This window comes from Eucyclogobius newberryi, unplaced genomic scaffold (genome assembly GCF_026437365.1).
Source record: "Eucyclogobius newberryi isolate DKJ021-1_F unplaced genomic scaffold, fEucNew1.0.hap1 SCAF_8, whole genome shotgun sequence".
In the NCBI taxonomy this organism is placed as follows: Eukaryota; Metazoa; Chordata; class Actinopteri; order Gobiiformes; family Gobiidae; genus Eucyclogobius; species Eucyclogobius newberryi.
Window position 1 is genome coordinate 34,292,413 of NW_027316500.1, and position 24,450 is coordinate 34,316,862.

Here is a 24,450-nt window from a genome sequence, read left to right on the forward strand (position 1 = left end):
TCAAACATGTCAATTTAAACATTTTCAGATTCACAGAGACACAACCAACGGCTAAAAACACTCCGACAACGACAGTTAAAACACATAGAACAAAGAGTTTAGCAGGCTGGTACTTATCTAACATAGTAACTCTGAATAATCCGTGATGTGGCTTTACCTGTGCGTTTTAAACAGCTTTTAAACAGCAAAACGGAGCAAAAAGAGACGAAAACACGGCGCTGGACGGAGTTTGCTTTTAGCGGCAAAATCCGTGCATTTGTACAAACAGCTCCTATTGGACGAGACATGGACACGTGTCAACCTACTGCTCTCCTATTGGCTGGCGACAACAGGAAGGTTATGACACTAACAATGTTCATGAGAGGAGTAAAAACAGAAACTAGACCGGTTTTTGTGCATTTAAAATTACTTTTCAAGTTTGTATAACCATGAGACGAAAGTAACCACGTAATAATCATGTAAATATACAGTTTAAGTTAATATTTTTAATTTGAAATAGGAAAATAAGGGAGTAATTGCTCAAAGTAACAAATTAAGAATCGTGACATGTTTTTTGGACAGATTTTAATTTATTTTTGTGATTTAATTATTTCGAGACCAAATCAGGCGTGTTTCTGACGACGCGTGTCTGTTGTTACGGGCGTTATGTGGCTCAGAATGAGGAACTTGTGGCCAAAAGTGAAAAGTAAACGCAAAAGTCCCAGTTTTTGGCGTCGCCCTGAACGCGCCATGAGACGTGTCGCTTCCTGTTGCCTTCGAACGAGCGACAACAACATGCTTTAGTGGCCCCAAAAACACACCGAAAACACGTATGACACCAGCACCGGGACGGCCCTAACACCTGCCCGAGTTCAGCGTGCCTTCTGCGGGTGCGACGTGTGCGACAGACCGCGTGACGATGCAGTTTCCTCCCAATAATGGAGACTTTACGTTCGTGTCTTCCGCTGAGGCTGAGGGTGAGCTAATGCTAATGCTAATGCTAACTGACGTTTAACAGCGGGATTCTCAGTTTAGACACAATAATAACGCACTTTATTGACGGTTTATAACATCTGTAATAGACGCGCCGCATAAAGAAGCTCCTGGTGTGTTTATGTCGTTATTACAGCAGGATTTAAGCGCCGTGGGTTGAGACTGGGCTGTAGTTTCGGACACATTTGGGACTGAAGTAATATATCAGTTTGAATCACAAATCTATAATAAAAAGCTTGGAAAACATCAAATATTTAGTTCAATAGATGCTTAGTTTATTTTCCAGAAAATTATAATTCATTGCACTTTACATTTGACACAAAATCCTAAAATGACACAGATTAAAACAAGAATGACAGCAGCAGTTTGGGTTTTATTTGAGTAAAACATCTTTTGCCTAAATGGGCTTTATTTATGTTTAACTTTATGGTGCCATTATTATTACTTGTATTATTGCTACTTTCTTTTGCTCTAGTTTGTGTTCCAGCTCTTGGTTTGTGATTGTCTGTAAAATGAACTAAGTAAATACAAATAAAAACAGATTTTTCATGTTCTGATCCTGATTTAAACCGTTTTTTTAAAGTATTTTTCGCATTGATGGATATTCAGACCTTTCAATTAGTTGTTCAAATGCACAAAGTCTAAATTTGTCCCTGTCCCTGTCTCTGTCCCTGTCCCAGTCTGGGTCCCTGTCCCTATCTCTGTCCCTGTCCCAGTCTGGGTCCCTGTCCCTATCTCTGTCCCTGTCCCAGTCTGGGTCCCTGTCCCTATCTCTGTCCCTGTCCCAGTCTGGGTCCCTGTCCCTATCTCTGTCCCAGTCTGGGTCCCTGTCCCTATCTCTGTCCCTGTCCCAGTCTGGGTCCCTGTCCCTATCTCTGTCCCTGTCCCAGTCTGGGTCCCTGTCCCGTTAGTTACAGTCCCTGTTGCGGTCCTTGTTACCGGTCTCGGTCCCTGTCCCTGTCTCGGTCCCTGTCCCGGCCCCGCTCTAACCCTCTGCGTCTCCTCAGAGCTCAGCGGGACCATCAGCGCTCCGGACGTGAAGCTGAACGTGGGCGCAGACTCGGGCAAAGACCCTTACGCCACGACCTTCCTGCGGCAGCGCGGCTACGGCTGGCTCCTGGAGGTGGAGGAGGACGAGAGCGAGGAGCACAAGCCGCTGCTGTGAGGGGCCCGCACTCTCACGCCCCCAGAGGCTCCCTCACACTCTCACGCCCCCAGAGGCTCCCTCACACTCTCACGCCCCCAGAGGCTCCCTCACACTCTCACGCCCCCAGAGGCTCCCTCACACTCTCACGCCCCCAGAGGCTCCCGCACTCTCACGCCCCCAGAGGCTCCCGCACACTCTCACGCCCCCAGAGGCTCCCGCACTCTCACGCCCCCAGAGGCTCCCTCACACTCTCACGCCCCCAGAGGCTCCCTCACTCTCTCACGCCCCAGAGGCTCCCGCACTCTCTCACGCCCCAGAGGCTCCCTCACACTCTCACGCCCCCAGAGGCTCCCTCACACTCTCACGCCCCCAGAGGCTCCCTCACACTCTCACGCCCCCAGAGGCTCCCTCACACTCTCACGCCCCCAGAGGCTCCCTCACACTCTCACGCCCCCAGAGGCTCCCGCACACTCTCACGCCCCCAGAGGCTCCCGCACTCTCTCACGCCCCAGAGGCTCCCTCACACTCTCACGCCCCCAGAGGCTCCCTCACACTCTCACGCCCCCAGAGGCTCCCTCACACTCTCACGCCCCCAGAGGCTCCCTCACACTCTCACGCCCCCAGAGGCTCCCGCACTCTCACGCCCCCAGAGGCTCCCGCACACTCACGCCCCCAGAGGCTCCCGCACTCTCTCACGCCCCAGAGGCTCCCGCACACTCACGCCCCCAGAGGCTCCCGCACTCTCACGCCCCCAGAGGCTCCCGCACACTCACGCCCCCAGAGGCTCCCGCACTCTCTCACGCCCCAGAGGCTCCCTCACACTCTCACGCCCCCAGAGGCTCCCGCACTCTCTCACGCCCCAGAGGCTCCCTCACACTCTCACGCCCCCAGAGGCTCCCTCACACTCTCACGCCCCCAGAGGCTCCCGCACACTCTCACGCCCCCAGAGGCTCCCGCACACTCTCACACCCCAGAGGCTCCCTCACACTCTCACGCCCCCAGAGGCTCCCGCACACTCTCACGCCCCCAGAGGCTCCCTCACACTCTCACGCCCCCAGAGGCTCCCGCACTCTCACGCCCCCAGAGGCTCCCGCACACTCACGCCCCCAGAGGCTCCCGCACACTCACGCCCCCAGAGGCTCCCGCACTCTCTCACGCCCCAGAGGCTCCCTCACACTCTCACGCCCCCAGAGGCTCCCGCACACTCTCACGCCCCCAGAGGCTCCCGCACTCTCACGCCCCCAGAGGCTCCCGCACTCTCACGCCCCCAGAGGCTCCCGCACACTCTCACGCCCCCAGAGGCTCCCGCACTCTCTCACGCCCCCAGAGGCTCCCGCACACTCTCACGCCCCCAGAGGCTCCCGCACTCTCACGCCCCCAGAGGCTCCCGCACTCTCACGCCCCCAGAGGCTCCCGCACACTCTCACGCCCCCAGAGGCTCCCTCACACTCTCACGCCCCCAGAGGCTCCCGCACACTCTCACGCCCCCAGAGGCTCCCTCACACTCTCACGCCCCCAGAGGCTCCCGCACTCTCACGCCCCCAGAGGCTCCCTCACACTCTCACGCCCCCAGAGGCTCCCGCACTCTCACGCCCCCAGAGGCTCCCGCACACTCACGCCCCCAGAGGCTCCCGCACTCTCTCACGCCCCAGAGGCTCCCTCACACTCTCACGCCCCCAGAGGCTCCCTCACACTCTCACGCCCCCAGAGGCTCCCGCACTCTCACGCCCCCAGAGGCTCCCGCACACTCTCACGCCCCCAGAGGCTCCGCAGCCTAAAAACACTGAAACATGGATTATATTAACACATAAAGGCTTCAATGTCAAACTGAGACACAATAAAACGTGAACAGAGACAAAACTAATTTAGATTTACAAGAACTTTGATCAAGTTTATGAGCGTGTGTCTCCGCCTGCAGAGACGAGCTGGACATCGACCTGAAGGACATCTACTATAAGCTTCGTTGTGTCCTGATGCCTTCTCTGGGCTACAATCGACAGGTCGTTAGGGACAATCCAGACTTCTGGGGTCCTCTGGCCGTCGTCCTGCTGTTCTCCATGATCTCCATCTACGGACAGTTCAGGGTCAGTAACTGCTGCTGCTGCTTCCAGTACTTTGTTACATCCACATCTTTTTCTTTCTACTTCTTCTGTCTTGTTCATTTTATCTGTATATTATGTGTATTGTGCGTGCTGTCCCCCCCTGTCTGTAAATACCCCCCTTTTTTATATATGTTCAGCGTCTTTGGGTCACTGAAAACGCTATATAAATAAGTTATTATTATTAGTACTAAGAGCGCCCCCTGTTGTGCTTTGACTTCCTGTTTCAGGTCGTGTCGTGGATCATCACCATCTGGATCTTTGGCTCTTTAATCATTTTCCTTCTGGCTCGAGTTCTTGGAGGAGAGGTGAGTTCACAGGTCAGAGGTCGGATCGAACCCTCAGATTTTACATTTCATGTTTGTGTGGCAGGTTTCTTTCGGGCAGGTTCTGGGCGTGATCGGTTACTCTCTGCTTCCTCTCATCGTCATCGCTCCATTACTGCTCTTCATCGGACGAATCGAGCTGCTCTCCATCGTCATCAAAGTGAGTCGGGCCCCTTGCCCGGCCCCGCCCCGTGCCTGGCCCCGGTTCTAATGTGGTTCTGTTTGCAGTTGCTGGGCGTGTTCTGGGCGGCGTACAGCGCAGCGTCGCTTCTCGTTGGTGATGAGTTAAAGACGAAGAAGCCGCTCCTGATTTATCCCATCTTCCTCCTCTACATCTACTTCCTGTCTCTGTACACCGGAGTCTGACCGACCAATCAGAGCGCAGGACTGAAGTCAGAGCCAGGCATGAGTCAATCGCAGGGGTCAGAGGTCCAGGACTAAACCAAAGTAAACCACATTTTAACCAGTTAAAACCCCGACCAGACCAGACCAAGTATAAACCAAAGTTACCTCTGTAACTCTGGTTCTATGAAGCTGGCGGGTCAGTAGGGATGAAATAAACCAGGACTAAATCAGATCAAAACCAGGTCTACATTAGGACTAAACCTGGACTAAACCTGGACCTCTGCGTCAAAGTCCTCTCGGACAGAAAAGACATGTCCCTTTTCCATCAGATGCCCCGTCTCGGAGGCGTTCTACAAATATGTAAATAAAGTGGCTTCACTTTGATCACTCTGGGACTTTTGTGAAGATCAATAATGTGCTCTTGTTACCATGGTTACCAGTCTGTATATTTATGGATTTCATTAAAAAATGTAAATGACATGATGCTGGTTAAAAACACTTTATTTCTCTGAAAACACAGGGTTAAAAATAAAACAAGATTATTGCTTGTTGCACATCTTTTGCTGATTGGGCGACAAAGGCCACTGCGGCCAATCAGCTTCCTCGCCTTCACCTGCAACAAACAAACACATGTCACAAACAAACACGTTACAAACACACACGTCACAAACAAACACACACGTCACAAACAAACACACGTCACAAACAAACACTTTAGAATTGTGTAGTTTGTTTCTAAACGGATGAAACGACTCGGACGTTTGTGTGGAATATGCTTAGGAGGAGCTGAGGTGACAGTGGGCAGGACTCGCTGGGTGAAGGGGCGTGTCTTTAGCATGAGGGGCGTGGTTCTGAAGGTGTTGTACATGAAAAGGCTCAAACGTCTCACCTCGAGCTGCGCCGAGGCCCGAGTTATCGAAGAACTGTTTTGGGCAGTTCCTCTCCAGAACCTCGGAGCTGCTGCCGCCGCCAAAGAACCCGCTTTTGGGCAAGTTCAGGAGCGACGGCGAGTTCAGGGGCTTCATTGGCGAGCGCAGCCGGGGAGAGTCCAGGGGCTTCATTGGCGAGCGCAGCCGGGGAGAGTCCAGGGGCTTCATTGGCGAGCGCAGCCGGGGAGAGTCCAGGCGCTGGCGCTTTGGCGGCGTGCACAATGGACGGACCTCGGCGCTCTTCATCTTGAGCGCTCGTTGCTTCCACTTGGCGACGTCGGCGTGCAGACTGGACACGAGGCTGAAGACAAACACCACGAGCTTTAAAGTTAAACTGAAACATTAAAGTCACGTGAAGGTTCTGGCGTCTCATTCTGACGTCCCTGTGGGAAATGAGTCGTTTTTACTGCAGTCGTGTCGCAGTTTGTGGAGGAAACTGACAGAATCCCTCTGTGATGTCATCAAAAACAGACATTGTTCTGAGGCTCAGTTCTCACCTCTCCAGCTCCGTGATCCTCAGCTTAAGTCGTTTGATCTCCTCGTCCCGTTTGCTCTTGTCCAGAAGCGTCCGAGTCTGGATGACGCCTTTGGGCTGGACCAGGCGAGCGGCAAGAGCTTCTCCCTCCAGATCTGCCACGCAAACATAAAGGCATCAGCTCTGCAGCGCCACCAGGGGGGGGCGCCCGCCCGCCATGCCACGTGGGGGGGCGCCCGCGTTCAAATGTGATGTGTGATTGACAGGTGCTTACAGGGCGGGTCGTCCTGCTCCGAGCGGAGCGTTTCCTTCAGCCGCCTCAGCGATGTTGTCTTCACGTCCAAGAGAGACGTCAACCTCTGGAGCCTGAGAGTTTAGAGGTGCGACGTCGTCAGTGCGACGTCGTCAGTGTGCGACACATGGTTGGACTAAAAGGTGTTTTATGGTCTTATTGTGTGTCAGGTCAGAACTGTTGTGGTTTATGTGGAGTGTGGCTCTTGTTTACAGTCTGGTTGCTATGGTAACATCTGTGACATCACCTCTGTGTCAAGTTTATAATTGTACTTTCTGTTGGACACGAGCACAAACATGACAAACGCTCAAAATGTTGAGTCGATTCTGAAATGTAAAATTCATATTTTTAATTTGTCGAATGAGCTTCTAAAATCCTCCCATACGTCTTCAGGACACGCGCTCGCCCCCTCCCGCTCAGGACACGCGCTCGCCCCCTCCCGCTCAGGACACGCGCTCGCCCCCTCCCGCTCAGGACACGCGCTCGCCCCCTCCCGCTCAGGACACGCGCTCGCCCCCTCCCGCTCAGGACACGCGCTCGCCCCCTCCCGCTCAGGACACGCGCTCGCCCCCTCCCGCTCAGGACACGCCCCCTCCCGCTCAGGACACGCCCCCTCTCGCTCAGGACACGCCCCCTCTCGCTCAGGACACGCCCCCTCTCGCTCAGGACACGCCCCATCTCGCTCAGGACACGCCCCCTCTCGCTCAGGACATACTCGTGCTGGTGCTTTTCCGACGACGTCTGAAGCTCCAGTTCCAGTTCAGACACGGTTCTCTTCAGCTGCTGCAGCTCGGCAGAAGCGTTTCTCTGTGGGACACAAACGAGGGAGAGTCACGGGCGAGTCGGGGTCACATGGGGGCAATAGTGCGCACACGGGGGCGCGGTCACCTTGGCCTCGCTCGCCTCTCGTCGCTCCATCTCATGGAGCTTGGCGAGCGCGTCCTGGAGCTCCGTCTGCAGCAGCTGAGTCGCTTCTTTGTGGGCGCTGACCCGACGCTCGGCCTGGACCTGGACCTTCTGCAACTGCTGCTTCTCCAGACTGACCACCTGCAAACATCAGCACGTGATGAGGCTTCGGCTGCTGAGGCTTCGCCGCTACAGCCCCGCCTCTACAGCCCCGCCTCTCATTTCTCCACTTAAACATGTTTCTGAGTGTAAGTGTCCTTTATCTCCCCCCGCTATTAGCAAAGAGAGCTAAAGCTAAGCTAACACCACCGCAGCTACAACAGAAACTACAGGTGAGGTCATAAGAAAGCCTTAGAAAAGTGCAGGCTCTTTAAGGCTCAAAGTGACCGACCTCAAGCTCTTCCTGGGCTGCGGTCAGCTGGTCCTGGGCCGCGGTCAGCTGGTCCTGGGCCGCGGTCAGCTGGTCCTGGGCCGCGGTCAGCTGGTCCTGGGCCGCACGCCGCTGGTCCAGGGCCACACGGAGCTGGTACTGGGCCGCGGTCAGCTGGTCCTGGAGCATGCGATTGTCCATTATAATCGTCGCCTCTGTTTTCAGCGTGGAGTCGTCCACCGCTCGCTCCAGAATAAACCTCTTGTTCTTCTCTTCTTCTAAAAGAGTCTGAGCCTGAGCCGCCGCCTGAGTCAGCTCTTTCAGCAGCTCCGTGTGCTCCTCGCTCAGGGCCTGGAAACACAACGCTACTGAACCAAAAGAACCTTAAGAACCTACCACAGCGTGAAGGTCAAACTGGGTCAAAGGCTCGTACCTCGAAGAAGCGGTTCCTCTCCTGGAGCAGAGTGTTTCTGAGCAGCTGCTGAGCGTCCAGGAAGGAGTCCAGAGCAGAGACGTCCAGAGGCTCTGAAGCACAAATCTCCTGCAGCCGGTTCTCATAACTCTTCTTTTCCTTCAGCTCAGTAGAGAACTCCCTCTTGAACGAAGCCCTCATCCTCGTCCGAGTCTGCTCCATCTTCTACAGACACAACATGAGCCGCAATAAAGAAGCAATCACCATGTTTTTAATGAGGAACAATGTTAGAACCTCGTTTAGTTCGCTTTGGCAGGACGTGTGACCTTTGTGGTCAAAGGTCACACAGACTGGTCAAAGGTCAAAGACTGACCAGTCTGACCTTTGACCACAGTCTGCTCCATCGTTAGCGTTACAATTCCAATAAACTCTCAATCCTCATAAACTGTCTAAATGGTGCAAACACTAGAGGTCACGATGGCAAGTGACAGGTCAGGGCGTGGCACAGGTCAGGGCGGGACACAGGTCAGGGCGTGGCACAGGTCAGGGCGGGGCACAGGTCAGGGTGCGACAAACCTGGATGTAACACCGCCTCTTCTCCAGAAGCTCCTTCATCCGGAGCTTCCACAGTGGCACAAAGTCCAGGTGTTTGATGTTGAAGCTGGAGGCGGTGGCTCGGCACGTCAGGACGTCCTGTAAACGCCGCTCCTCAAACACAGACACGTCCTTCTTCACCAGATCCTCCCACAGCTGGTGGAAGCTCTGGAAGAACTTATGCTGCTGCACCTGAAGACAAGTGGGATTAGACCTGAAGGCAGCGCGTCGACTTGGGCCTCCACAGAAGAACACTTACAAACATGAGGCTTATGCGTCCAATAGTTTGCCAACACAAATCGTTGACCGCGTTAACGGACTGAACGGTGTTTTTAGGCAGCGAGTCGAGGCCGGGCGGAGCCGAGAGCAGTCTGTAGTTCCCACGCTCGGAGTCCCAGTCCCTACACTCCTCCCAAAACGCCTTCAACTCCTTAAACTCCTCCTAAAATGAGTCACAAAGGCGGTTTAAGCATGTGAGGCTCATGGTGAGGCTCATGGTGAGGCTCATGGTGAGGCTCATGGTGAGGCTCATGGTGAGGCTCATGGTGAGGCTCATGGTGAGGCTCATGGTGAGGCTCATGGTGAGGCTCATGGTGAGGCTCATGGTGAGGCTCATGGTGAGGCTCATGGTGAGGCTCATGGTGAGGCTCATGGTGCTGATGATGGACCTGGAGCTGCAGCGTGGACTCCTTCAGGAGCTGCTCGTCAGGGAGAAGGCTCATCTCTTCTCTCAGATCACAGATCGTCTGCTTGGCCTCATTCAGTGACTGGACACAGAAGGACTGAGGGTCAGACACAACCAGAGGAACCATAAGAACATGAGAACCTTCCCCAACCTGTTGTAGAACCTGTTGTGCTTCACTTTCCTTCTTCAACATCTCCAACTCCTTTGAGTGAAAAGACAAATATTCAACGCATTTTAGACAAGACAGTTTAACTTATTGTCCAAACCCTCGTCTGCTCTGGAGAACTGGTGGGACAGACTAAAGAACTGGTGGGATTATGTTTGATCCAAGGATGATAAAACAATGTGATCAAAAGGGAAGATCTTTATCGTTAAGAGTACAACTTGTACAATTGTGACAATCACTGGCTTTCTTTGGCACAATCTGGATATAACACTTATCCAGGACGAGGGACGAGGAGAACGAAGGACGCACACACACTACATACAATCCATCCATCTACTTCCTCTGATCCGGGTCGCGGGGGCGGCAGTCTAAGCAGGGACTCCCAGATTTCCCTCTCCCCAGACACTTCACCCAAGCTGAGCTGACTGAGCTCCTCCCCCTATCTCTAAGGGAGCGCCCAGCCACCCGGGGGAGGAAACTCATTTGGACCGTTTGTATCCTCGATCTTGTCCTTTGGGTCATTAAAGCTCATGACCAGAGGTGAGGTCAGAACATAGAGTCAGCGATGAATCCAGAGCTTTGTCTTTGGACTTGGCTCCTTCACCTCAACAGTCGATGCAGCGACTGCAGTGATGTGATCGCTGAGCGGTCCCGGGGCCTCTTCCCGGTGGGACACGCCCGTCAAATATCTTTCAATTGATGTCTCTAGATTCACTGAAGCAGAACAAGACCTTCTCACCTCCTCCATGTCGTGGTGCAGCTGCTTCAGACGGTTCTTCTGCTCAGTGAGCGACTGCACAGTCTCAGTGAGCGACTGCACAGTCTCAGTCAGGTCAGTCATCTGCAGACGGCGGACATCAGTGAAGAGACCAAAAGCAGCTGGATGAAGATGCAGAGTTCACCAAGAGAAGAAGATCAAACCTGTCCACCGAGCTGCTGCTTCTCTTCTTTAAGTGTGTCCAGGAGCTGCTGCAGCTGCTCTTTGTTCTCAGTGAGAGCGCTCACTCTGGACACCAGCTCGTCCAGCTCCTCTTTGGACGTCCCACCGTCTGCTCCAGCACGCTGCAGTTCTGCCGTCTGTTTGGATCAACGTGGTTTCATCAGGACGACACAATCCTCCCAGTTCATAAAAAGGCACCTTCATAAGTCATAAGAAGCACAAACCCGTCTCTCCAGCTCGTCCAGTCGCTCCTGACTCAGTCTTTCCAGGTCCAAGTTCTTCTGATTCTTCTCCTGAAGCATCTGCTCCAACGACTGGACCTTTCTCTGAGCCTCATCAAGCTGGAGACAAATGTACATGAAGAATTCAACTCACAAGATAAAGACATGGAAACAAACACAGCCACTCTGAGGACAAGAAAAGTCAGGGTTCAGAATAAACGTATCGCAAAATGTGACACAATTTCTCTCAAATGCGATGCATTCGTCAGAAAAGTGTGTTTTTATCGCAGCTTTTGCGATACATAAATGTGTTCAATTGCGTCACCAAAGCTCCTAAAAGTACTGATCACTGTCAATCCATCGTCATGACGACACATGTAGGACGCTGTGTGGACACGACGCATGTAGGACGCTGCGTGGACACGACACATGTAGGACGCTGTGTGGACATGACACATGTAGGACGCTGTGTGGACACGACACGTAGGACGCTGTGTGGACACGACACATGTAGGACGCTGCGTGGACATGACACATGTAGGACGCTGCATGGACACGACACATGTAGGACGCTGCGTGGACACGACACATGTAGGACGCTGCATGGACACGACACATGTAGGACGCTGTGTGGACATGACACATGTAGGACGCTGCGTGGACACGACACATGTAGGACGCTGTGTGGACACGACGCATGTAGGACGCTGCGTGGACACGACACATGTAGGACGCTGCGTGGACACGACACATGTAGGACGCTGTGTGGACACGACACATGTAGGACGCTGTGTGGACACGACACATGTAGGACGCTGTGTGGACACGACGCATGTAGGACGCTGTGTGGACACGACACATGTAGGACGCTGTGTGGACACGACACATGTAGGACGCTGTGTGGACATGAGTCCCGCTGCGGTCTCAGATCGAGTCTGAAAGTGGGAGGAGCCACAGGTAAAGTTAGTGTCGGATTCAAACTGAGGTCAGAGGTCAATAACTCTGAGCCGAGAAGAGAGTACTTTAGGGACCGTCATCAAATAACAAAACAAAAAATGGAAGGTCAGACAGAGCGGTACAATGTGAATAACACAACAGCAACATTTATGTTTCCGAGTGTAAAGACAATGAATATGTAAATGAGACTCCTGAGAATAGTCATGTGATGATGATGTGGAAGAAAGTTGTAAATGAGGCCGTCTGACTTTGTGTTGATTCATTTGTTCAACAATTCATTTTATTTACAAGTTTTATTTAAAGAAAAATGTTTAAAAGTTAATTTGTTAAGAGTTTTCTTAAATAGAATTTAAATAAATAATCGTGTTATATCAATGGAAAATATTGATTGTTAGTCACTTTCGTGTTTTGCTTTGCAATTCTCAAATTTACAAATCTATGAAGAGCAAGTGCACTTCATAGAGTGTACAGATGGAACAAGTGCACTTCATAAAGTACAAAAAGATGTGTGTAAAGTGCACTTAAAGGTCGTGTACCTCCTGCTGGAGTTTGGCCATGTTTTCTTGCGTTTCTGCCTGATTGAGCTCACTCTGCAGTGAAGCCTGAGGACACACGTGAGTGAAGCCTGAGGACACACGTGAGTGTAGCCTGAGGACACACGTGAGTGAAGCCTGAGGACACACGTGAGTGTAGCCTGAGGACACACGTGAGCGTGAGTGAAGCCTGAGGACACACGTGAGCGTGAGTGAAGCCTGAGGACACACGTGAGCGTGAGTGAAGCCTGAGGACACACGTGAGCGTGAGTGAAGCCTGAGGACACACGTGGGCGTGAGTGAAGCCTGAGGACACACGTGGGCGTGAGTGAAGCCTGAGGACACACGTGGGCGTGAGTGAAGCCTGAGGACACACGTGGGCGTGAGTGAAGCCTGAGGACACACGTGGGCGTGAGTGAAGCCTGAGGACACACGTGGGCGTGAGTGAAGCCTGAGGACACACGTGGGCGTGAGTGAAGCCTGAGGACACACGTGGGCGTGAGTGAAGCCTGAGGACACACGTGAGCGTGAGTGAAGCCTGAGGACACACGTGGGCGTGAGTGAAGCCTGAGGACACATGTGAGTGTAGCCTGAGGACACACGTGAGCGTGAGTGAAGCCTGAGGACACATGTGAGTGTAGCCTGAGGACACACGTGAGCGTGAGTGAAGCCTGAGGACACATGTGAGTGTAGCCTGAGGACACACGTGAGCGTGAGTGAAGCCTGAGGACACACGTGAGTGTAGCCTGAGGACACACGTGAGCGTGAGTGAAGCCTGAGGACACACGTGAGCGTGAGTGAAGCCTGAGGACACACGTGGGCGTGAGTGAAGCCTGAGGACACACGTGAGCGTGAGTGAAGCCTGAGGACACACGTGAGCGTGAGTGAAGCCTGAGGACACACGTGAGCGTGAGTGAAGCCTGAGGACACACGTGAGCGTGAGTGAAGCCTGAGGACACACGTGAGTGAAGCCTGAGGACACACGTGAGTGAAGCCTGAGGACACATGTGAGCGTGAGTGAAGCCTGAGGACACATGTGAGCGTGAGTGAAGCCTGAGGACACATGTGAGCGTGAGTGAAGCCTGAGGACACATGTGAGCGTGAGTGAAGCCTGAGGACACATGTGAGCGTGAGTGAAGCCTGAGGACACATGTGAGCGTGAGTGAAGCCTGAGGACACATGTGAGTGTGAGTGAAGCCTGAGGACACATGTGAGTGTGAGTGAAGCCTGAGGACACATGTGAGTGTGAGTGAAGGACTGGACGTCCTCATGTCCGTGTGAGCAGCACGTACCAGGCCTGAGGTGTTGTCCAGGAGCTGCTGCAGCTGCTCTTTGTCCTCAGTGAGAGCGCTCACTCTGGACACCAGCTCGTCCAGCTCCTCTTTGGACCTCTTACCATCGGCTCCAGCACGCTGCAGTTGTTCTTCAAGACTCGTCATCTGGACATAAAATACTCTTGTGTTTCTATTCAACTCAAACAGTTCGTCTGCTTTGATTTGTAGAAACAGTCTCACTTGTGCTTGGAGACGCTCCTGCTCAGCAGAAGCTTCCTCCTGTGTGGATGAGGCCTTCAGCTTCTGAATGTTCTCTTTCTGTTCCACGTTCTTCTCCTGAAGGGCCCGGAGCTCGTCCTGGATGTCAATCATCTGTTTGAGGTACAACATTCTTTATGGACAAAACTCATCTAAAATCAATTGCCCCAAACTTTCAGAAGGCAAGCAAGGCCGCAACCACGGGGCCAACGACGATCCTCACCATTTCAATGTTCTCCTGCAGATCCTCCTTCAGCTGGTCCCTCTCCCCCTTCAGCTGGTCCCTCTCCCCCTTCAGCTGGTCCCTCTCCCCCTTCAGCTGGTCCCTCTCCCCCTTCAGCTGGTCCCTCTCCCCCTTCAGCTGGTCCCTCTCCCCCTTCAGCTGGTCCCTCTCCTCCTTCAGCTGGTCCCTCTCCTCCTTCAGCTGGTCCCTCTCCTCCTTCAGCTGGTCCCTCTCCTCCTTCAGCTGGTCCCTCTCCTCCTTCAGCTGGTCCCTCTCCTCCTTCAGCTGATCCCTCTCCTCCTTCAGCTGATCCCTCTCCTCCTTCAGCTGATCCCTCTCCTCCTTCAGCTGGTCCCTCTCCCCCTTCAGCTGGTCCCTCTCCTCCTTCAGCTGGTCCCTCTCCTCCTTCAGCTGGTCCCTCTCCTCCTTCAGCTGGTCCCTCTCCCCCTTCAGCTGGTCCCTCTCCCCCTTCAGCTGGTCCCTCTCCTCCTTCAGCTGGTCCCTCTCCCCCTTCAGCTGGTCCCTCTCCTCCTTCAGCTGATCCCTCTCCTCCTTCAGCTGATCCCTCTCCTCCTTCAGCTGATCCCTCTCCTCCTTCAGCTGGTCCCTCTCCTCCTTCAGCTGGTCCCTCTCCTCCTTCAGCTGATCCCTCTCCTCCTTCAGCTGATCCCTCTCCTCCTTCAGCTGATCCCTCTCCTCCTTCAGCTGATCCCTCTCCTCCTTCAGCTGATCCCTCTCCTCCTTCAGCTGATCCCTCTCCTCCTTCAGCTGGTCCCTCTCCTCCTTCAGCTGATCCCTCTCCTCCTTCAGCTGATCCCTCTCCTCCTTCAGCTGATCCCTCTCCTCCTTCAGCTGGTGCAGGACGTCTCGGTCACTGCAGACTGACCGGAGCCTCTCACACTCGGACATGGCAGCCTCCTTCTGGGCCTGGACGCTCTGCAGCTCAGCGGTCAACTGCTCCAGCTGCAAACACAGATGACCCTTCACCGGTGATGACCAGAACGACGCTGCTGAGAAAAGAATGGACCAGCCACATACTTGTTCTTCCAGTTCTTTCTGGATGTCTTCATCAGTTCTTCTGGCCGTTTCACCGTCGGTGATCTTCTCCTCCAGGTCGGCCTTCAGCTGATGGATCTCATGCAGCTGCTCGGTCAGAGACACTCGCAGACATTCACTTTCTTCCAGCTGAAGGACAAACACAAGCACAGGTTCTGACCACAGTGAGGCTCACACACATTTGACCTTTGCATGAGCTCGTAGCACTCGTGGTAGATCTTCAGACCAAATGAATGGCTCGCACTGCTGAGCCTGACGTCCACGTTCACGCGGTGCAGGTCAAACTCAAGAAAAGAACGTCTAACAATACAGCGTTTACAGCACCGTCTCCGGCAAAGAAATGATATTACAACGAAAAGGTGTGTTCAGACTTCATCCTGTCGCGGTCTTTATTCTCACCTGCTTCACCAGCTCAGCCACTTTGACCTGAAGCTCCTGCAGATGTTGCTCTTTGGCCTGAAGCTCCTGCAGATGTTGCTCTTTGGCCTGAAGCTCCTGCAGATGTTGCTCTTTGGCCTGAAGCTCCTGCAGATGTTGCTCTTTGGCCTGAAGCTCCTGCAGATGTTGCTCTTTGGCCTGAAGCTCTTGTTCCAGTTTGAGTTGGAGCTCTGCGTTGGCCTCATGACAAGAGGCCAGGTCTTTGTTTAGCTTTGTCAAACTTCTCTCAAGCTCAACATTGTCGATCAGATCTGTTGAGGAAATAACAATCACAAACGTGTTCTTCACAAACCAGAATGTTAACGCCATAGAACCTACTTTTAGGAACTTTGCCATCTAGAAGAGCGCCCAGTTTGACGTTCTCCTCAAATGTAACGTTCAACTCTTTCTGAAGATCAAACTGCATCTTCTTGTATTTGGACTTCTCCCTCTCGAGCTGGCAGCGCAGGCTCGTCGCCTCATTTTCACTCTTCTCGCTGTGAAGCGTGAGCATCACCTACACAGGGTCAGAAGGTCAAACACTCAAACCACTGTAAAGACCGAGCCGGCGATGAACATGTAACTGACAGTTCTCTCTTCCAGGGCCATGGTCTGCGATCGGAGACACGCCCACTCCTTCTTGGTGTCCAGGCTGACCTTCTCTGCATCGCCGAGCGAGCGTTGAAGCGTCGACACCTCTTCAACCAAGTCTTTTCCGTTCTGAACACAGTCAACACGTTAGAGATTCTCCCTCCACAAACCGAGCGGGGTCGACCTGCACAAACCATCTGCTGAAGTCGCTCGATCAAGTCGCATTTCTTCTTGAGCTCGACGGACAAAGCGTCAAAGTCGTTCTGGACATCCTGGCACTTCCGTTCAGAGGACTGGAGTGCGATCTTCAGCCGGGAGATCTCCTCACGCAGTTCCTCCTGGTGTCAACAACAACGGTTATGAACCAGAGGTTTCATGGACTCAAGACGGCGCCCTCTTCAGGCCATACCTCGTTGTCGTGGATGATTTGCTGCTCGAGGTTTTCGAACTCGTCGATCTCCCGCTTCTCCTCGAGCCCGTGTGAAAGATCTGCGTTCTCTTTCTCCAGAGTTCTGATTTGCTCCAGAGACAGTCCCAGCTCGTCCTTTAGGTAATTGCGTTCTGAAAGCAACGAATCCTGTGGAAAAAAAAGACTGAATGAATACGTTGCACTTGTCTTAAAGCGTGCTGAAGGATCATGGGTAAAAGTGCAAAGGTGCAGACCCAGAGACCTCCCCCTCTCTGCCCCGACCGGACCATTACTTTGTAGAAATGATGTACTACTACCTTTAATTTGACTTTTCTTATAAAAACCAAGGCCTACTGCGATTGGTGGAACTGGTCTTTACTCTTTCCACTCATGATCCACTGAATATTCATAAATGGACATGAATAAATCCATTTCAGGTCAGAAACAGAAGGCTTTGGCTGGTAATGACATTGTTGAGTCGCTTCAGGGCTTTGTTCATCCAACAAAGACGCCAAGGAAGGCGCCGCCCAGCTCTGGGTCTGCACGATGGCCTCAGCACCAGGAGCCGTACCTTCTCTGATGCCAGCGCTTCACACAGTTGGACGGCTTCTGAAAACTGCCTCTTGATCTAAAATTAAAAAAAAACTGTCAACATAAACATCACTTTTGTAGCTTCGTTTAAAAAGCATTATTCTTCAGGACAAGCGTCAAACCTGATCCACGTTTTCCGCTGGTTCCTTAAGACGTTCCTTCTCCATCTGCGCCTGGAGCTCCAGCTCGGCCTCTCGTCGCCGGGCGTCTTCCTTCAGCTGAAGCTCCTCCTGCAGCTGAAGTTCAAGCTCGGCCAGTCGCTCATTCAGAGCTTTGACCGTCGCTTGAGCCTCGCTGCTCTGGAGACGCTCACTTTCCAGTTGTTGCTCAAGAGAAGACAGGCGTTCTGGTGGCACGTCTTTAGGGCTGGAAACGAATTATGGAATGAAACTGAGAAACTAGAGAAACCTACTGCCATTTCCAAAAGAACACGCCAAACAAACCTGTCTCCAAAGCTGCGAGTCGTGACATGACTGTCGTCCATGTCTTCTGGAGCTTCTTCCGGAATCTCCCAGTGATGAAAAGACTCGCCTGATGTTCAAAGACGACACATCATCAAATATGGCCTCAAGATCGGCCCTCGCCAGAGCAGACTCGTTCCTTGCGTGCTCCAGCTAGCTATAGCCGCTTCCTTATCTCCCATAGCTACGATGCACTGGGTCTCAGCCCCCCCCCAGTGCCGGGGGGGGGCTGAGACCCAGTGCATCGTAGCTATGGGAGATAAGGAAGCGAGAGAAGCCCAGTCCCACTGAAACTGGTCTGAAACTTGCTGTGCTAAATGTCAGATTCTTATGTAACAAATCATTCTTAATCATTTTATTTCTTATAATCTTGATTTCAGGTTTTTAAATGAAACATGGCTTGACAAAAACACGGGTGGAGCAGATTCTACTAGAACTACATTTCCAAATAGAATCTGCTCCACCTAAAGTTTGAATCTGAAACACGAGAAAACAAAAAGGGGGCGGAGTCTATGCAATATTTAGATGAAATAATCACCCACAGGTTGTTCTATGGTCAACCTGATTTTATGTAGAACTAGGGAAAGATATTTTTCTGAAATAATTGGAAGCTGCAGTAACAATGGGCGTGTCCTGTTGCCACGGTAACAGATGAACAAACCCTCCAGCTCAGCTGCCGTTAGATCTGATGCTGCTTCTGACACTGTCCATCATGGGACCCTCTTACAGAGACTAGAGGACTGAGTCCCGCCCTAAACAGGAGTGCCCCAAGGGTCAGTCCTGGGACCCCTTCTGTTCAACCTCCACATGCTGCAGTTAGTTTCACTGTGTGTCATGTGACCTGTGTCCTATCACAATGATGCAGACGAGTCAGATCTATGTTTCACTGTCACAGGTGAATCTGGACCAGTGTTTAGCTGTGAATGAAGTGACTTCTCTCTTAGGTCTCTAAACCAGAGGTACCGAGCTGCTTTTATATTCAACAAAGCCTGAAGATCTAATTTATTGTATAATTTAGTATTATTTTTATTGTTAGTATTAAACAGGTTTTATTTGTGTTTATGTGTGTTTTAGGCTTTAGAAACACAATGTAGTCTTTTATTAAGAGTCTAATATTGTTATCTGCTGTTTAACGCCACCATTTAATACAGAGGATCTGAAAGTCAAATATACTGACCACAACTACACTAAAGATAGAAGCTTCAGCAGCACTTCCTGTGTCCTCCTTCCTCGGCGTTACCGTGGTTACACAGCTCGTGCCTCGGCCTCTCACTGCCTCTGACACGATGTGGTGAAGTTCTTTAAACGCCTCGTGTGTGAAACCTGCTCTACAAACCCACTGACCCAGGTCGCGGTCCGACACAGTGGTTTTCCTCTTCTTGGATGAAACTTCGGTCAGATTGAGTTCGGACGCAGCGCTGGAGCCGGACACCAGCTTGAGCATCTGACCGCCCCACGTCACCCTGCGTTTGGGAGCCTGAAGCAGACGCAGCTGGTCAGAGACACACGGGACATCTACAGAGTCACGCGAGCGGACACTCACAGGTCGAGCCGCCGGGATGATGGAGTTGGTGCTGACCAGCAGATTGGTCAAGTTTCTGATCCGGTCCTCCTGCTCGCGCTGCAGCTGGTCCTTCTCCTGAAGGGTCTGTGACAGCAGCTCTTTCTCTGTGGCTGTGGTCTGCGTTACCGAGGAAACCTGGAGCAGAAACACTTCAGACACGCCTCCACCCAGGTCCAGAAGAAGGACACGCCTCCACCCAGGTCCAGAAGAAGGACACGCCTAAACTCACCTCCAGAAGTCGCCGCTTGAGGTCCACGATCTCGTTGCGGTATCTCTTGAGCAGAGCGCCGTCGTCAGACACCTCCGTCACATGAGGGTCGTTCTTCATCTTCTTTGCGGTGCTCGCGAACTGGCACAGAAGAAACACGGGTTCAGAGAAATATGAGCAAACATCTGCACGTTTCTGCAGCATCTTAAACCTGAGAGCTTCTGATCACGATAGGACCAGTGCCACGGACCATAAACCTGAAGCGACCTCACCTGCAAACTGCTCATGGTCTCATCCAAGGTCTCGGGGGTGATGGTGCAGATGATGACCGTTTTGGCATTCCCGCCCAGAGAATTCTGCAGAATCCGAGTGAGTTTACTGTCTCTGTAGTTTATGAAGCCCCTGGAAACCACAGAAACACTGGTCAGCGCCGGAGCGGTCAGGAGTCAAACCAAGGTGACCGTTTGACCATGTTTCACCCACGTCTGACTTTCTTCCGTGAGCTTCTTGATGACTTGGCCGAGGGTGAAGAGACTCCGGTTGATGTTGCAGCCTTCTTTGAAGCGCGCACCTTTCACGAAACAGAAAAGGTCTCAAGACGTGGCAAGTCGTGAACGCGAGCGTGAAACGGCCCAGAACTCACCTTCTGCTCCGGTCTGACTCGCCCGCTCAGAACCCGCCAGGTCCACCAGGTTCTGAAGGAAACCAGATGCCAATGACACACGTTCACGCACAAAGAACCGGCAAAAAGCTGAAGAACACTCACCAGGTGCGACACGATGATGGCTCCGTCCGACGTCTCACTGTCGCTCGTCTCGCGGCTCTCCAGAATCTGTCGAGGTGCAAAGCGCGAGAACACGTCATGGAGGTCACAGCGATGAGAACTCGTCATGGAGGTCACAGTGAGAACACGTCATGGAGGTCACAGCGATGAGAACACGTCATGGAGGTCACAGCGATGAGAACACGTCATGGAGGTCACAGCGATGAGAACACGTCATGGAGGTCACAGCGATGAGAACACGTCATGGAGGTCACAGTGAGAACTCGTCATGGAGGTCACAGTGAGAACACGTCATGGAGGTCACAGTGAGAACACGTCATGGAGGTCACAGTGAGAACTCGTCATGGAGGTCACAGTGAGAACTCGTCATGGAGGTCACAGTGAGAACACGTCATGGAGGTCACAGCGATGAGAACACGTCATGGAGGTCACAGCGATGAGAACACGTCATGGAGGTCACAGCGATGAGAACACGTCATGGAGGTCACAGCGATGAGAACACGTCATGGAGGTCACAGTGAGAACTCGTCATGGAGGTCACAGTGAGAACTCGTCATGGAGGTCACAGTGAGAACACGTCATGGAGGTCACAGTGAGAACACGTCATGGAGGTCACAGTGAGAACACGTCATGGAGGTCACAGTGAGAACACGTCATGGAGGTCACAGTGAGAACACGTCATGGAGGTCACAGTGAGAACTCGTCATGGAGGTCACGCTCTTAGGAGACTTACCATCCGGAAAATGGTGTGTGAGCGACTGCTGCGCTGGTTCATTTTAGTTTTCCCGTAATGTCGATTTTCTACGGATCAGAGAAGAGTCAGAAGATGGAATGTTCTGGGAATGTTCTGGGACTTACTCTCTCCGACCCGGATCCAGTGCAGAGCTTGGGCGGTGCTCGTCACCAGCTCCTCCGAGAGGTCGGCCACGTAGATGTTCTTCTGCAGTACGAGGGAAAAGGAAGGCGGAGATAAAGAGGCGTGGCCCAGAAGCATGAAGGCTCCAGACTCATGGACTCACGTTGAGGGACTCTCGGACCTCCAGGGGCTTCCTCCTCCAGCTCTCCACCAGCAGGTCGGTCACGGTCTCGTTGTAGATCTCCATGTACGACACGCGCAGGAGGAACTCCTTCTCATCGGGACACTGACGGAGCAGAGAAATACTCACCTTAAAGTACTGAGAACACCTTTGAAAATGTACTTTTAGAGTAAAAATGAGAAGAAGAAAACTATTAAAGCATCAAAAGTTATGATCTGAATTGGTCTTGATTTATACATTTGGTTTGCTCAAAGTTGGACCGTCGCCTTAAACCATCACTACTTTATATGAAGGTCCAGATCCTTCAGCTCAAACGTGTGACGCAGTAGAAGGCAGGCTGAGGAATAGATTTCCCACAGCAATTTCAGGGGCCCACAAGTGTGCGCGGCATCATAAGAACAAGATCATTTTATTGTTTTAAACCTGGTTATTAGCATGTAAAACAATTTAAAGTACTTTTATTTGATATGAAGAGCATAGTGAAGTGAATTGAATCCTCTAAACCAGAGATCATGATCTTTAAAACTGTTTAATTCAAAATAATCATGTTTCTTAGATATAAAATAAATACTGTTTACAGCATTTGACACAAGGAGATCTTATGGAATATATAAAATCACATTCTACAAAATAAACATATATACATTGCCCCGATGCTAACAGCTCCAAGGGGCGGGGCCCTTGGGGCCCTTGGATACTTCCACATTGACACAGCTTTTGTTGAAACAACTTTAAAAAGACTGAATTGTTGGCCTGAGGAGAGATTGACGCCGCCGACCGAGATTTCACTTTTGGTGCAAAATTAGAGCGAGCATTTCCGAGAACAACCGAACGAGACCGACCGCAGCGGCCTATCAGATGCCCGCTTTCATCGAAATTAGATCATGGACACCGCTCGGCCAATGAGAAGCGAGAATACTGCAAAGTGGCATGTCTGTGAAAACGAAACTTAAGCGATGGAAATGCCCCGAATATGGACAAATTACTAGTTAAATCCTCAAAAAACAATCAAGAATTTCGATACAGGGGCTCAGGGGCCCCTCCCAATTCAAACCCCGGGCCTGCCAGCCATTTGAGGGCCTACGGGCCCCTGCCTATTTGGCAGCCTGAGAAGGTCCAGATCCTTCAGCTCAAGCGTGTCCTGCAGTAGAAGGTCCAGACACTCACGTTCTGGATGGTCTGGAAGACGTCCTCCACCGCCAGAGGAATGACCCCGGGCGTCTGGTCAGAGCCCATCATGGTGAACGTCTTCCCCGACGACGTCTGTCCATAAGCGAAGATCGTCCCTGCAAATGAGAGAGGCTTAAGAAGGCGACGTCCACGACCCCGGGGTCAAAGGGACGCACCGTTGTATCCTTGGACCGTGGACACCACCAGAGGTTTGGCGATCGCCTGGTAAAGCTGCTTCGTCGTCTCATGAACTGTAAAAACACGATCTGAAAATATAAAGCACATTTCACCTTTTAATACGTTTTCACGATAAACGACACAGGAAGAAACGTCTGAAACGTTTGCTTTTTAAAGTTCAAAAATCTATTCTAACTTTGAATGAAATACTTTAGCAACTTAAACAAGTCATTTAAAATCTGTACTCGAGATCTAAACTAGAGACGCACCGATTGGAAAATTCTGGCCGATACGATGTCTGGTTTAAGGAGGTCGGACCTGCCAAAACCATTTTTTCCGATACAGATTCTCTCTCTCGCCACTGATTTTCCCACAAACTCCCCAGTGCACGGGGGAGTGGCACGCCGCGCACGGGGGAGTGGCACGCCGCGCACGGGGGAGTGGCACGCCGCGCACGGGGGAGTGGCACGCCGCGCACGGGGGAGTGGCACGCCGCGCACGGGGGAGTGGCACGCCGCGCACGGGGGAGTGGCACGCCGCGCACGGGGGAGTGGCACGCCGCGCACGGGGGAGTGGCACGAGCACAGGGGAGTGGTACGAGCACAGGGGAGTGGCCTGTGCACTTCCGCCCGAGTTCTCAAATCACTGAAAAATCGTGCATTGCACCTTTAAATGTAAACTGGACACTTTGGCCGCTGCGCTCTGAATGAGTCTTGCTAATTTTTAGCGGTTTTACTCTGGGCGCGTTGAGCTGCGCCACACCGCGCATGAGGGTCAGTCTGATCGGCCCAAAACTGGAAATTACGACATTACGGCTTTTTTACTCGGCGGTCGATTGATGGTGCATCTCGAATCTAAAGCACACGAGATGAAAACGGTTCCGTCTCGTTCTCAGAAACTGACCGAAGCTGAAGCTTTTGACCGTCGCTCCATCGTCGACCTGATGGACACAGTTGTGGTCAGCCTTCCAGTGCAGCGTCGGGGCGTTCTCACACGCGGCGTCCTCCCTGTTGTCACGGTTAGAGTGCCACAAAGAGACACACCGTGACAGGAAGTGTGTTTGAGGTGGAAATACAAGAAAAAAAACATGTGATTTTACTGGAAAAACTGGGATTAAGCACAAAATGACATAAAATGACACAATGTATGACAAATCCAAGTGTTTGTCACAGTAAAAGCCTTAGAGTGACGTCAGAGCTGCTCTAAACACAGTAACACAGGATTTTAAGAATAAGATATTCCTTTATTGTCCCACATGGGGAAATTTCATTGTTGCAATGCAGGTAGATGCAGAGGAAAAGAACAGATCACTTATAGAACAATTTACTGTTTGAATTCAAATTATTTACAGATATTTCACACTCGAACACTAAACATACAAGAATATCAAGCTGAAATAAAGATTACGGTCAGTAAACAGTATTTGTCCATGTTTTGTCATAGAAAGTGACTTTTTCCAACTGCAAATTGGAATTTATTCATAAGCTAAAGCTTTAAAACGGCGAGCATTTCGAACTGCTGTCGGTTAACCGTTGAAAATGTGACAGACTCTTTGAAAAACGACTTTTCTGAGCGGTTTAGACGCAAACACGTAAAATAAACAGTTAAATAAGACATTTCCACACTTTAATTGTAGCTTGTTTTGCGCTAAAACGCAGACGTTAGCTTGTTCCACTCACCTGTCAATCAGAGGACGCACGCGCACGCACACCTTCACCGCAGAGTCCTCCGCCATGTTGGCTCCGGTAATCTTTGCCGTTACCGACCAAAAACGACGCGGATAATTGTCTTTATTCTACGTTTTCCCGTGGCTCGTGGCGCAGCCTCCGTTCCGTTTTAAACCTGCCCGCGCTGTTTTCAT

The 24,450-nt window shown here is 51.9% G+C and overlaps 2 protein-coding genes across 2 annotated transcripts; one reads left to right on the forward strand and one right to left on the reverse strand.

Annotated features, from left to right (window-relative positions):
• Positions 1-740: 740 nt before the first annotated feature.
• Positions 741-5,369, forward strand: yipf4 (Yip1 domain family, member 4). The gene is made up of 6 exons (XM_072436831.1): positions 741-956; positions 1,980-2,133; positions 4,038-4,203; positions 4,449-4,526; positions 4,591-4,704; positions 4,773-5,369. Exons 1-6 carry the CDS (start codon positions 899-901, stop codon positions 4,908-4,910), a joined length of 708 nt encoding a protein of 235 aa, XP_072292932.1. The 5' UTR covers positions 741-898; the 3' UTR covers positions 4,911-5,369.
• Positions 5,370-5,378: 9 nt separating this feature from the next.
• Positions 5,379-24,324, reverse strand: cenpe (centromere protein E). The gene is made up of 42 exons (XM_072436346.1): positions 24,269-24,324; positions 23,493-23,596; positions 22,589-22,678; positions 22,410-22,528; positions 21,225-21,347; positions 21,064-21,145; positions 20,939-21,006; positions 20,188-20,253; positions 20,065-20,116; positions 19,905-19,992; positions 19,694-19,823; positions 19,443-19,562; positions 19,193-19,348; positions 18,994-19,126; positions 17,632-17,719; positions 17,311-17,554; positions 17,169-17,225; positions 16,598-16,765; positions 16,383-16,526; positions 16,186-16,317; positions 15,937-16,114; positions 15,580-15,869; positions 15,163-15,309; positions 14,896-15,087; positions 13,884-14,015; positions 13,662-13,808; positions 12,373-12,438; positions 10,883-10,999; positions 10,640-10,795; positions 10,458-10,559; positions 9,704-9,754; positions 9,536-9,634; positions 9,127-9,309; positions 8,850-9,059; positions 8,295-8,498; positions 7,883-8,212; positions 7,474-7,632; positions 7,301-7,392; positions 6,568-6,659; positions 6,316-6,448; positions 5,779-6,119; positions 5,379-5,502 (listed from the first exon to the last, which is right to left on the reverse strand). The coding sequence occupies exons 1-42, from the start codon at positions 24,322-24,324 to the stop codon at positions 5,429-5,431; spliced, it is 5,715 nt and encodes a 1,904-aa protein (XP_072292447.1). The 3' UTR covers positions 5,379-5,428.
• Between the last annotated feature and the right edge of the window lie 126 nt (positions 24,325-24,450).

Coding starts and splice junctions, on each gene's coding strand:
- yipf4 (XM_072436831.1), top strand. CDS start 899: ATGCAGTTTCCTCCCAATAATGGAGACTTTACGTTCGTGTCTTCCGCT. Junction 2,134..4,037: donor GAGGAGCACAAGCCGCTGCT/GTGAGGGGCCCG, acceptor CTCCGCCTGCAG/AGACGAGCTGGACATCGACC. Junction 4,204..4,448: donor CCATCTACGGACAGTTCAGG/GTCAGTAACTGC, acceptor TTCCTGTTTCAG/GTCGTGTCGTGGATCATCAC.
- cenpe (XM_072436346.1), bottom strand. CDS start 24,324: ATGGCGGAGGACTCTGCGGTGAAGGTGTGCGTGCGCGTGCGTCCTCTG. Junction 20,117..20,187: donor CCATCATCGTGTCGCACCTG/GTGAGTGTTCTT, acceptor GGTTTCCTTCAG/AACCTGGTGGACCTGGCGGG. Junction 15,088..15,162: donor AGAAAGAACTGGAAGAACAA/GTATGTGGCTGG, acceptor CTGTGTTTGCAG/CTGGAGCAGTTGACCGCTGA.